The sequence below is a fragment of the Homarus americanus genome, unplaced genomic scaffold (assembly GCF_018991925.1).
Source record: "Homarus americanus isolate GMGI-L3 unplaced genomic scaffold, GMGI_Hamer_2.0 scaffold48354, whole genome shotgun sequence".
NCBI lineage: Eukaryota > Metazoa > Arthropoda > Malacostraca > Decapoda > Nephropidae > Homarus > Homarus americanus.
The window spans coordinates 8,010,144-8,024,355 of record NW_024723833.1 but is presented as its reverse complement, the minus strand read 5'-3'; the positions used below and the strand labels follow the sequence as shown (position 1 = coordinate 8,024,355).

At 37.0% G+C, this 14,212-nt stretch overlaps 1 protein-coding gene across 1 annotated transcript; it reads left to right on the top strand.

Moving 5' to 3' along the window:
• The first annotated feature begins 1,451 nt into the window (after positions 1-1,451).
• Positions 1,452-13,360, top strand: LOC121863870 (pleiotropic regulator 1-like). The gene is made up of 7 exons (XM_042362768.1): positions 1,452-1,515; positions 2,823-3,544; positions 5,853-6,047; positions 7,511-7,699; positions 8,485-8,632; positions 10,220-10,335; positions 12,817-13,360. Exons 1-7 carry the CDS (start codon positions 1,470-1,472, stop codon positions 12,874-12,876), a joined length of 1,476 nt encoding a protein of 491 aa, XP_042218702.1. The 5' UTR covers positions 1,452-1,469; the 3' UTR covers positions 12,877-13,360.
• The last annotated feature ends 852 nt before the right edge of the window (positions 13,361-14,212 follow it).

The following is a 14,212-nucleotide window of genomic DNA, read 5'->3' as shown; positions in this document are numbered from 1 at the left end:
GTCTTTAAGAACCTAGATATAAAATTCTCAGTTAACGAATGAGTACAAGTGATTACAACGGGCCGGCCCGCTGGATATTGCTAAAGTACATTTGGAAGGGTACGGGATTTGGGGGAATGTTCTAGTGTGGATCGGAGACTTTCTCCATGACCACAAGCAGTGTGGGGTGATTAATGGCACAAAATCATCATGTGTACCTGTCACAAGTGGGGTACTACAGGGCAGTGTATTGGGCTCGCTGTTGTTTGCTTGCTTGCTTCATAAATGACATGCCTGACATTGTACATTCCTCCATACACCAATAGCTGCAGAAGGATTTCTGTGAGCTTCAAGAATGGTCGAAGAAATGGCTGCTAAGATTCAATGTCACGAAGTGTAAGGGGCTGCACCTGGGGCGTACCAACGGTAAGGAGGCGTATCATGTCCCAACGGGACGAAGAAACTGCAATAATTGAGACTGAATGTGAAAAGGACCTGGGTGTGTATGTTGATAATGAGCTGAAGTTCTCGGGCCATTGCGAGAAGAAGGTGAATCAGGCAACTAAATTATTAGGTCTTATAAGAAGGTCGTTCAGATATCTAGACGATCTTCAAGAGTGAGGTGCTTCCTCGTCTTGAGTACTGTCGCCCCGTCTGATCCCCGAGATATGCTAGGGACTGTCAGTTGATTGAAAATATCCAAAGGAGGGCCACCAGACCGGTGCTTGCAATTGCCTAGCTTATACTACAGACGGGCAAGGGGGGAGGGGCTAATTGAGGTGTATAAACAACTCAAAGGGCACTACTCAGTCGAGTGTCCTTACCTGGGGCTGGCGGACACTCGCTCCACAAGGGGTCACAGCTCAAGGTTGAAGAAGTAGCTAGTCCAGAAAATTATGAGGGGTAACTTTTTCGGAGTGAGAGTTGTCAACTCTCGGAGCAATCTGCCAGAGAATGTTGTGGCGGCACCGAGTGTGCGCTCTTTCAAGACCAGACTTGACCAACACTGGAGCAGGTTCAGATACATTCAGAAGCCGGTGCATGCTCAGTACTTGCCAACAGTGCGTAACAGAGACGTGACCGATCGCCCAAGCAGCTAACGAGTCTATCAGTAGTGAAGAGGATAAAAGTAAAATGCAGTACTACTGTTGGTTGACTTGCCCAGTATTAAACGTGTACAGAATTTCATCTCAATTAAACAATGGACCAGGAATTTCTATGATTATTAAAACCCCGTGGATACCTAAGGTATGTAAATTTTGACGTTATAATATTAGTACTGCGCTTCATGTATATTACGTATTTGGTACCAACCTGTAATGACGTGATTCATTTCTGTTTACTAAAACTTTCAATCCGGATTTATAGATGACATCGTTTATATGTAATTGTATAACATAATAGATATAAAATACTTAGATTTTTTGTTTTTTTATTATTTTTTATTTGGTACTTTAAGGTACATAGCAACATTCAATGGAATATATGTTATGTGTATATTAAGTAATTTCCGTAGTATAAGCGACCGACCAGAAGGTAAACAACTGGTGTGGTAGTTAAGCCAAGCCACGTTTATTGTTATGTGTTATTTACTATACTATATATTGCATTAAGAGTGTTAAAACTAGGTACTTGAATTTAATTTTAATTGCCAGATATTAAGAAAACGGTTCAGCTAGAGTAAGGTAAGTTTCTTATTTTCTTTATTCATATTAGTGACGTCTGTAAGATTTATCATAAAGCTCTACTACAAGGGAAAGTCTCTTGTGTTCTGGGTCAGTTTCAAATACTTCAATATTTAAAATGTGAGGCTGAAGGGGGGCAGGAATATAGTTTCTAGGGTGTTATTTAACTTGTTGTCACCTACAGGATTTTGAGATATTTATGGTTGCTATCAATAGTTTAAGACAATTCAAAGACACTTTTCGGTACTGTATGAGAACACCGCTACCACCAGAAGGAGGTGTTTGATCTAGTTCATTTTATACCACAGATGTTCCTATCTATAATGATAAGAACATCTGGAGAATGTTTTAGTTTCGGTCATCCCTGTGTTTAGGTATCCGAACTAACATTACCTAACCTATTCCCCGAATGACCAAAACTAAAATAATACCGTATTTTAAAAGAGGTGAGAAATATTTTTTTTAAGTAATTAAAAAAATATGTACATTAGTAATTAACTCAAATATTATAATACTGTACATGTTTAAACCAACCAGAGAATCCAGAAGGATCTCACCTAACCTCCTATCCAGGGGATTGTGTAAACCTAACCTAACCCAACAAGACAGAAGAAATAACAAAGGAACCTGAAGAAACAAACCTTTTATAAATATATATATATATATATATATATATATATATATATATATATATATATATATATATATATATATATATATATATATATATATATATATATATATATATATATATCCGATGAAAGCACTATAGTTTTTTTGCTCTCTCCGTACTTTTGCTTTTGTTGTCCCTTTTCACATGCAGAGGTCCAGGGTTCGATTCCCAACGACAAGTGAGGTATTGTTTGTTTTATGGAAGTCCATGTGTATATGGACTGTTGAGATATATTTGTAGCCTCGTGTTTCCTAGCTGGAGTCTGTAAAATGCTACTGCGACCAAATAGTTGGTACGGCAAATCCCCAGTAGAGGCTCACGTTGCTAAGAATATGACGAATGAGCCTAGAATTGCTTTTGTTGTCCTTCTGATGCCGTGGTAGTGTGTGTGTGTGTGTGTGTGTGTGTGTAGAAATATGCATACAGTACTGTATCTGTATATGAATATATATGTCATTAATTATTTTATTTTCATTTTTCAACAGCAAAAATGCCATCAACCACAGATGATGTGCAGCGTCATTCAGTGCATACATTGGTTTTCCGATCCTTGAAGCGGACCCATGATATGTTTCTTTGTGATCAGGGAGCCTTACCTCCAATTGATGAAGCTTTAGAAAAACTCCGGAAGCTAGTGAAGTCTCGTGACCAGTACGGCCCCGTCCTCAATTTGGTAAAACAGAATAAGAGGAAAGCAGCAGCACAAGCAATTTATGATGGGGAACCTGAAGATATCCCAGTGAGACCAAACAGTGTTTCAAATGGTTCAGCATCTGGACCCTTGGCTCTTCCACCACCATCTGGACCTCAAGCCCCTCCTCCTCCTGCACCCTCACCACAAGGAATGGCTGTCGTTCCTGTTGCTCCAATTGCCAGTGCCAGTGTAGGACAGCAGTCACTTGTACCTCGCCGTGCCCCAACTTTACCAAGACCCAAGTGGCACCCACCTTGGAAACTTGCCCGTGTCATATCTGGTCACCTGGGTTGGGTGAGATGTGTTGCCGTTGAACCAGCAAATGAATGGTTCGCCACAGGATCTAATGATAGGGTGATTAAAATTTGGGACTTAGCATCAGGTCAGCTGAAACTTTCACTGACCGGTCATGTGTCTGCTGTACGAGGCCTGGCAGTCTCCCCTCGTCACCCTTACCTGTTTTCCTGTGGGGAGGATAAGCAGGTTAAATGTTGGGATCTGGAATACAACAAGGTAAAAATCATAACCTTCTTTTGTAGAACTTCAAGTAAATTAGGGTCTTTAACATAACTTTAGTGGCACATTTATTTGACAAAAGATCACTGCATTTCCACTTTAAAAAGTATAAATTTATGACAGAAGATAGATTTTCAGCTGCAGGAAATTGGATACATCAGTCATGTATATGAGTAATATTGATTGGGTGTAAACAAGGCTGCTTAGTATGGGCTAGTAGACCTGCTGCAGTTGTCTTCATTCTTATGTTCTTATGCTATTGGTACAGTAGTAGGATGCCTAGCATACTTGTACTGTAAACCATGTACAGCTCCTCCCCGACTTACGATGGGGTTAGGGACCCAAATCCAGGTCGTAAGTCGAAATGGTCGTAAGTCGAAAATGCTTAAATCTGAAATGGGTGTCTCTTTTTCTTCTCAGCACCACAAAACTCTCACTTTTAAGCTTGCCATCCATTTTAAAGTGAATTACAAAGGAAAATTTTGTCTGTGTACTGAATTTGGGACTCAAAAATACGTAATTTGAAAAAAGTTTGGTACGACTGAGGCAGGTCGTAAGTGCGGGTGGTCATGAGTTTAGGTCGTAAGTCAGGGAGGAGCTGTACTATACAGGCCCCTTCACTACTGCATTTACAGGGGCTCATCATACAAACATTACATTAATCATTATACTGTATTAAGATACTTGTTTTATTATTGTTGTACATTGGTTCCAAAGTATGTTTACTCTTGCGAGTTTCCCTTCCGTAGAATGTAAATGAACACGGTTACCACACAGCACAAAACCTGACGACCCCTGTAAATGCACTAGTAGTCTGGTATTCACTTTACTGACATAAATGTAATGTATAAAATAATCTATTTCATCTGCCTTCTCAGTAAAGGAAAATGCGTTCTCATTTGCATATTTTGCCATGTCCATGTACAGTAGCTAAAACAACTATCTGTGCAGGTGGGGGTTGATATGCTCCGAAATTTTACGTGTGACTAGTGACAGCCCTCATATACTAAAATTACATTTCAGTAATAGTACATTATGCAAAAACAAAATTTTAAAAGATCAGAATCACATTGAAATATTACACGACCGTTAGCAGAGGCAGGAAAAATATGAAGTAGTTCGCAGTCATATTTCCCGCCTCTGCTGACGGCCGTGTAATATTTCAATGTGATTCTGATCTTTTGAAATGTTGTTTTTGCATAATGTACTACAGTATTGTTGATAAGTAATTTGTCTTGGTATGACTTATTGTGGGTAAAAATAAATATATATTAAATGCATCCTCCGAAAGCGTGAATTTGCTACCCGAGTTTATCAGTTAATTCACGTATAATACTTCTGATAAACTTACTACGTGCTCCTGTTTGAAATAATTTAGTTAAATAGCTTTCTCGTTAGAAACGGTCATTATGAATGAACTCATTTAGAAATACATCATTACTCAGGACAAAATCGGACAGGTTTGCAACAGCCAATCAGCTGTAACTCTTGAGGAGGGGGCGGGGCATCTTTTCTCAGCTGGGAAAAATGCACTGTAGATGTTGGAGTTGGTCCTGAGTATGTTTTCCTTGGTATGAATTGAATTAGAATGATGGGAAATACTGTAAATGTTACTGTATATAATATTATCTTTTAGGAGATATTGTATGTTCATTTATGGTCCTGCATTATAAATCATGGAAGAACTCTTAAAGGAGCCTGTTAAATGTCCTGGGTAGGTTTGGACTGGTCAAAGAATGCAGTAATGAGTGGAGACAACCTAGTTCTTCCCATAAAATTTACATGTACCTTCCCCCTAGAAGATCTATTTTATAATGGATCCAAAAACCAATGACTCAAATACCCTCCCTCCACCTCCCAGTGGGTAGTGGGAAGAATACTGGGAAGTAAGGATTAGCACCAGAAATATAATAAAGTTGACCTGTAACAACAGCTGAATGGCATGGTGCAAATGCCTTGGTGTGATGTTATGACTCCAACTTGTTGAACTTATTGATTTAATGGTAATTGTTGACTCCAGTTGCACAATCACTTTTTATCAGTGGTGGTGCAACAGAGATTAAAACTGATCATCAAATTAGTTCCTAGTCTTTAATGTCTACAGGGTTTAATAAATGTATTTTACTGCCACTTGGTTGTAGACTTGGTAATAAAATGGGATTTCAGGGCCTTTACTGTATGCTATTTATTAATGCAGTATTGTACTGTAATTCTGCTTTAATCCATTATTTGTAATTTTATACAATATTTGGATGTCGAAATTGCACAAACAAAACAAGAATCAAATATATTTTATTCTTTTCAGGTCATTAGACATTATCATGGTCATCTGAGTGCCTGTTATGGGTTGGCATTACATCCCACAATTGACGTCCTGGTAACTTGTGGGAGAGATTCTACAGCACGTGTGTGGGACCTGAGGACCAAAGCAAACATTCACACCTTGACTGGTCACACAAATACTATTGCATCTGTTGTTTGTCAGGCAGCTGAGCCCCAGGTTAGTTTAGGTGACTGCAAAAAATATTTAGAGATTATTTATAATGCAGTACTGTACTGTACTGTATATTACATGGTTCAAATTCAACGTCAGGTTGTGCTTGTTATACAGTATTTCAGAAGCCCTTGTTTTATAGTTCCACCATCGTGGGGCATCCATGTTCATTCAGCATCATCATTAATATTTTACAGCAATTTTTCACACTTGCATAGGTTAGTCTTATGCTAATATAAATTATTACTCCATGTTTATAGTACATGTAGCTACTAATGACGAAAATGATTCCGGGACTTAGAAACCTTCCATATCAGGATAGGTTAAAGAAACTAAACTTGCATTCCCTAGAAAGACGAAGAGTGCGGGGAGATATGATAGAAGTATTTAAGTGGATGAAAGGAATCAATAAAGGGGATGTAGATAAAGTTCTTATAATATCCGAGCAGGATAGGACTCGGAGCAATGGACTTAAGTTGGATAAGTTTAGGTTTAGGAGGGAGATAGGAAGGAACTGGTTCACAAATAGGGTGGTGGACGAGTGGAACAAGCTTAGCAACTTTGTAGTAAGTGCTGGAACGCTGGAAAGCTTCAAAAGGAGGCTGGATAGATTCATGGATGATAGAGAGTGGTAGTAACTCTCGACAGGAGCTGCCATGCACAGGCCAACCGGCCTATTGCAGACTCCTTATGTTCTTATGTTCTCATATAAAAGTTAATACCTCGAGTGTATATGTGTATTCATTTACTATTTGGTTACCATATTGCTTTTAGTGCTGATTTTTTTTTTTTTTTTTATGCTTTTTATTTATATATTTATTTATTTTTACTGGTATTAGCCCACCCGGGCACAGGTCACTGACCCACATCCCGGCCTGGGGATGAAAATGTAATAATTTTACTAATAATAATAATAATAGTAATTCATAATAATTAAAATTTATAATAATAATAAAAATAAACATAATAAAATATTAATAATAATATTAAAGATGTACAAAAATGAAGAAAAACAAGACCAAGAGTGAGAAGCAATATATGTATGTTGTATTGTCAATAGTAAGAGAAACAATTGAGACCCTGCAATTGTGTGTAAATGAGACAGAAACTCAGATCAGCAACCTGGGAATTGTCACAATTTTTGTGATGCCATATGGCAGCAGGGACTACCTTTAGACAACACATTATGCTTCCAATATCTTCCCAGGTGGTAGTACCTCCCTGTTTGGTAGCTACCTACAAATACATATACCTGTACTGTATTGATATTTACATTTGGCAATTGGAATTAAGATAAAAGATTACAATTTGGTTATATCAAGAGTCTCTTTTACAGGAAGTTTATCATTTTAAATGCTTGCTTGTCTTCATGTGCATAGGCATGTGTGTTTTCATATGTGTACATCAATATGTGCATAGATCTTCTTGTTTATAAATATATAGATATGATTTACTAAACTTTTCAACAGGTTGTGACTGGGTCTCATGATTTTACTATACGTTTGTGGGATTTGGCTGCTGGTAAGAGCACTTGTACTCTCACCCACCACAAGAAGAGTGTACGGTCTCTGGCCGTGCATCCAGAACTGTACATGTTTGCTTCTGGAGCACCTGACAATATTAAACAATGGAAATGTCCTGAAGGAAAATTTGTGCAGGTAAGATTTTGTCTAAATCCTGGTACATTAATATTGAATATAATAATGTAAGAAATCATAGAGAATGAAAAGGAAGCCATAAAAAAAAAGGAGCCGGTTGAAGAATTTGGAAGGAAATTGAAATTTCACATCAGTGGAAGAATATGAAGTAGCATAAGTGATGGTGATTCATTTTGTCGTAAGCATCAGAAGTTTAGGTGAAAAATAATCTTTTTGACTTTAACTCAAATTTAGCAAAACAAAGTAAAACAACACTTTAGCATTTCTTCTGTTTCCATATCTCTTCAGTTTGCTCATTAAGTTAATTCATCTCTGAGATTTCTGTCTTTACTCACTCATCCACGTTCATAAACAGTTAGTATCCATTGTGCTTAGTCTCTTGTCTTTATATTTGTGCCTCCTTCACTTGTCTTTACCTTACCCAAGCCTGTACAGTCAACCATATAATGTATAGTAAAGTCTTATTCTCAGGTGTAATGCACAATAATGGTAACAGCATATCTTTGAATTATTTGCATAGTTATAATACCATTCACTCTCATATATGAGCTAATTTCCCAATAAGATTTCTTTAACAACTAATAAAACACATAAGTAAAAACTAACATGGAATCTTACTTAGGATTCACCCTCTTGGCTATTCCCAGTCGCTGTAGTGACACATATTATCTGTAGGTAAACGTCTTTCTCTTTGTAAAATTTTGCCATTATATGATAAAGTCAGTTAATTCTCAAGTATCAGTGCTAATTTTGTATGGTATCTGTGATTATACCCATTTTTACAGAACCTGATAGGTCACAATGCCATTGTCAACTGTCTCGCGATGAACCGTGAAGGAGTGCTGGTGTCAGGGGCAGACAATGGCACACTCTATTTCTGGGACTGGCGTACAGGTTACAACTTCCAGAAACTCCAGGCGCCAGTACAACCAGGTAAGAAGACACAACCTGGTACATATTCTATTTAACCATATATTTCACAATTAAAGAAGCTTTAGTAATATTTTTAGACACCGTAGCAGGGATACATTTTGCCCCACTGTCATTAGACTTGTTCAACCATGCCTGTCAATAGAGTGTCCACTTATCTCATATTATGGGACAGTAGACACTTCAGTATTTTTATTTCATTATTTTGCAACGCCCTAAATTACTCCTATTTTTCATTAATGTGCTGTCAGGCTCCTTTATTTTGCAATGTAAAATCAGAAAATTAAATTGTAGTAAATGGACCATTAAATTTATCAATTGATGTCAAATGTTTAGTGTGCAGTACAGGGTATTTTGTATTGTGACCAAATATATCTCTAGAACAGACTGTACTCTGAGCAAAAATAGAAATGAAGATAAAGTCGATGCATTTACTATTGATGAAAAAATTACAAGTTAATAAAACTTACCTTCCATTTTGAGCTGTTAGATACACATTCTTGACCCATGATAGACCAAAGTGCCCTGAAACTTAGCAGTGTACACATAAAACAAATCAGCACAATAAAAATTCACAGATAATTCCTGACCATTAAATTGCACTTCTTATATGGTAATGCATACGCACACTCACATTTACCCTTCATTCGTACTTCCCTTGAGGGGATGGACATTTGGGAAGTAGCAAGTGTAAATAATCAGAAAGCATGTTATTGAGTGATTTATAGAGTAGGACATGCTGCTTATAGATGATGATGGCTTGTGTAAGGAAACCGAGTAAACCAGATTTATTCCTCCTATGTAGAAGGGAATTTACCATAGTAAAACATATCTTTTACAGCAGTAACAATGAGTGAAGGAAAAATTTGCATGTTTTCTTGTTCTTGGCCACCCTGCTCTATATGGGAAAAGCACAAGATTAGAAAGAGTGAAAGTATTGTTATGAAATATTTTGTAAGACTGTTGACTTTTTCTAACACTGCATCCAGTGTTATTGAGTAAATAAAGAAAATGTTTACCAGTACAGTACATTATACATTTAGGGTAAGGTGACCAGCAGGTCATTGGTCCCAGATTAAAATTCTGGGTAAGGAAGCAACATGTGATTGATATACAGTACTAGCCAGTACTTGCAGTATAACTATATCCCAACAGGTTGTGCTCTGTTAGACAAACTGGCTTGCAGATTGTGGCGGGATATATCCCTACCGTATCATAACCTGCCACTTATATGTGAAACTATCAAAACAACCAGTGTGATAGAATTAATAAACAAATAAAGTTCAGTACAGTATATAATGTCACCTTTGTGTTCTAATGATTATTGTTAAAAGTTTGTTTTTGTCTGAGCACATTTTATGTGGTAAATACCAGTATGTAGATTTAAATTAGGAAGCCACAATGTGTTACGCCAAAACATGTTGCCTTTATACCTTTTCACTCTTAATTTTGAGGACAGCATTAGCGGTTTAAGTGTATTTTGTATTTTTTTTTTTTTTATTCTATACAGAGAAAAGACTCATCCGTATACTGTACATATTGAGAGTTAAGAATGTAAATGAAGAGGATTCAATAATATGTCTTCCTCAGGTTCAATGGACAGTGAAGCAGGTGTGTTTGCCATGACTTTTGATCAGAGTGGCTCACGACTGATCACCTGTGATGCTGATAAGACCATCAAAATTTACAAGGAAGATGACACTGCTGTAAGTATTATCATCATCATTATCTCCAGGTTGCCATCATTTATACTAGCTTAAGCATATTTGACATAAATTAAGATAGATTTCTTTAGTCAAAGGGGGGACTACATTCTCATCCACAGTCCCACATTTGGTGATAACTTTGTACAGTATTAAGTTGTCATACATAATTTAATAGCAGTTTAATTACTAACTCCTGTATATTTTATTTAATTAATATTACCACTGAGTATATTCTACTCTCTAATACATTCTGTTGTTTTCTGCATGAGTAGAGGCTGGTGTTGGGTGTGTGTAGAGAACTACTGTACATGGCTCATCAGTAGCTTCATGTAACAGATATTGTCCACCTCAAATACAGCGGGGTCTCATTTTATGCAGTTCTCGTGTATGCAGTTCTCGCTTTTGTGATTTGTTGAAGTGTGGCCAGTGTTGTAACTTGAGTGGAAAGCCATTAAGTGCGGGTAATGGTATAGCATTAATTTTAGTGATCATTTGCTTATTTAGGTCAATTCAACAAAAAAGGGGGGCTCTGGGTCACTCGAATTACCGAAAATTCCGGTGCTTGAGAGATGTTTAATGCTGATAACATTGTTAGAGAGAGCAGGAACAATCAGCTAAAACCACTCTGCACTGTAAATAAGAGACCGCAATAGCTCATCTGGGATTGAGTGTTGGACTCAGCTATTCAGTGAGAGCATTATTACTGACCCATTCTGGACTCAGACATTCAGTGAGAGCAATCAGATCATTGACCTGTCACCCAGTAAGTGATCTACCTCCTCACCCTACAGTCCATCACTTAACTTTGGGTTAACTCTGGGGCCCAGCATCCTAGGTGGAAAATTCTCTCCGTTTATATAACTGTTCTTATTGACTCAAAACAACGAGTTGGCTTATTTTATATTATGTCATTACAGATGCAATCTCATTCATATTTATTAGATGTATTTTGAGCCAGTTGTTGCCTAACCCTTTGGCTCCTGAATATTTCCCTGAGGTAAAGTCTAAAGTGTGACAATTGGCGGTAGAGGGTTAAATAGGATGAACTTCAGAGACTGTGTATATTAGTTTGTTTCTTGAGATGAGCCACTAAGTTGTAAGCAGGTACTTTACAATTTAGACAGTCATAGTGACTTGCCTTTTGAATTGATGTTACCTCTGTAAAATATTTTTATTGTAATTTATTTATTTATTTGATTTGCTGTTTCTGTGAGGAGAAATGACCTCTTCCCTAATAACTGAGGATGGCTTTTAAATTCTGAACTCAAGGCAGTGTTGGATGAAAGTACTCAGGCTAACAAGAGATCAGACCTCATTATGCCCACTGTCCTTGAGACTAATGTAATGGACTCTTCAGATTCCTTGACTTACATTCATGGTTCAAATGGAACTTATTCTCCTGGAAGACGTAAAAACTTCCAATTCTCACTTGGATTAGGTTTTTGATACTGACACAGGCTCTCCCTGAACCTCCCCAGTTCTGTTACATTAACTGATACAGATGTAGACCCTCCATGTAAGGAGATCTGGACGTTGTTGTATTTCTTATGGATTTTGTTGTAGATGATAGTGTGAGAATGGAAGCCATTGGCCATCTCATGATACCTTTCCTTGTATGTGGATTCAGGAAAGCCAGACTCCTGTCATTAAGAGGACAATACAGTACCATTATCAGTGGAAACCATGAACGCTGAGATTCAAACTCATGAATCCGAAGTATGTATGGACAGAATAATGTATCAGTGTCATGCTTTGGGTTCACGAGTCTGAATCTTGGGGTTCGTAATGCAGAGGGAGAGGCGAATGGACTTTACTAGTTGACTGTTCTTGTCCCAATACAGAAATTCATTATCAGGTAGATGCGGAAATTTTCATAACTATGGTTTGTTGTGAAACCCGTTAATGCAGTGTTTGATTTTCTATTTTGAAATAAAAAATTCTGATGTTTGAGTTTGACCAGGATCCCTTTATTCCTTAGCTCTGGATTGCAGCCTAGGTAATAGGCATTTGTAGTGCCATTTCAAACAGAGTTTTACTTCAAGGTTTTTAATGAACACGGACAATCATGTTGCTGCTTGGAAATTTGCTTTGGGAAGAATCTCTTATTGGACACTTCTCTGCTACATGCTTTCTTACTGACTTTCAGACCAATTTGATAAAATGATAGACAAGATTTTTCCAACTCCATCATTAAGAAAATATGATTGGATCTGTAGGTGACCAAAAATAATTGTGCTTTCATGTCAAATCCAAAATATGAATTAAAGCATTTACCACTAAAAGCTGAAAGCAGGGAGTCTTGCTATCTCACTAGCACTAGTGCACTCTACTACTCTGTTTATGATAAGCTGCATAGCCTCACATTTTCCTCCACTGAGAATGTATGTTATCTATGATATATTTAGTACATGTTTATTCACAGTCACAAGTAATTAAAGTATGATACTACAGTACTAATATAAATTCCTTCTTATTTTTCAGTCTGAAGAAACACATCCAGTCAACTGGAGACCAGAAATCTTGAAGAGACGAAAGTACTAGGTTGTGTAGTGAACCTGAAGAGGGAGACAATTCCTGCACCATGGAGATTAGCATTTTAATGCTCTATCACAGAAAAATATGTTTTAATAATTTTATTGTTCTTCTGGGTTTTTTTATAAAGAAAATAATGAAATATAAATTTGCTGTAATTATGCTTTCATCAGAAGCTTGTGGTTTGGGAACATCAGCAATTTTTTAAATTCACGGACAATGTAACATGATGTTTACCACATTGGACTTGGAGATACAAGATTTTTATGAGTGTTGTGACATTTAGTCTCTCAAGAATTTCTTCTTCTTTTTTGTAGCTGTATGTATAGTAGGCATTGATGAACCATTCTTATTATGATTCGTATTGACTTGCTGATTTAATAGTTACTTTGAAACTACAGTACGTAGTAGTATTTCTAGGTGATTTCAATAGTTTAAAGATGTGTAGAATTATCGTACAACAATATGTTTTTAAAGAAACTTGTGATCTGGAGTTCTTGTCTTTCATTTCAATCTGGATGTAAATCACAAGGTTTAGACTTTTTGGGAGAGGGGATACAGAAGAGGGACATCAGGTATGCAAGAGATACATGTTTACTGTACAAAGTTAATTGTCCTAAATTTTGTGGTTGCATCATGCTCCCATACTCATATGAGAATATTAAGGATGGGGAGAAACAAAGTACAGTACTGTATGTAAATATTAAAGTGAAAATTACCTCTTTACTCCTCATATAACACTATTCAACTAAGTTACCTAACATGACATATGAAGGAAAGATAACTTAGTGCTCTGTGTTGAGGTGATGGTGAGGTGTTGAAGGCTGATCATATACTAAAATGGCCGCCTTTCTCATTATGTCATTTTCGGGTGTTCAATCCTTATAACAGTTTCCTCGGCTTTCACCGATGTTCTTGCAACTTCTGTTGTACACGATGAAGTTTTCTGTAGGTTAGCAGTACAAATGTGAATACTGAAAAGCGTGACAATTGAAAATTGACCGCGGATTGCGTTGGAAAAGATGTCTACAGATCCAAACTTAGGACTGCACTGACTCAATTGAGAGCTGGGAGTAGTCGTCTGCTTTATCGAGTCAACGTCTACCAGCAAATTCTTAGATCCACACAAAAAGTAATTCTAATATTAATGAATGTTAATAAGTGAATATGAGTACCTGTATATACAGTACAGTATATATAATGAATTTTAATAGTAATTAAATAGTAAATGATACGTATTTACAAGAATGAAACATACAAATTAATATGATCCGTTCACCTAAAGTGTTAACACACTCAGACCCTACCTCAGGGGTGCCGGTTTATGCAAAATGGTGGGATGTTT

Excerpts from the sequence above, each read along its gene's own strand:
- LOC121863870 (XM_042362768.1), top strand. The coding sequence starts at position 1,470 with ATGTGTATATTAAGTAATTTCCGTAGTATAAGCGACCGACCAGAAG. Across the intron at positions 1,516-2,822 it reads TATAAGCGACCGACCAGAAG|CAAAAATGCCATCAACCACA; the intron begins GTAAACAACTGG and ends ATTTTTCAACAG. Across the intron at positions 7,700-8,484 it reads CTGAAGGAAAATTTGTGCAG|AACCTGATAGGTCACAATGC; the intron begins GTAAGATTTTGT and ends CCATTTTTACAG.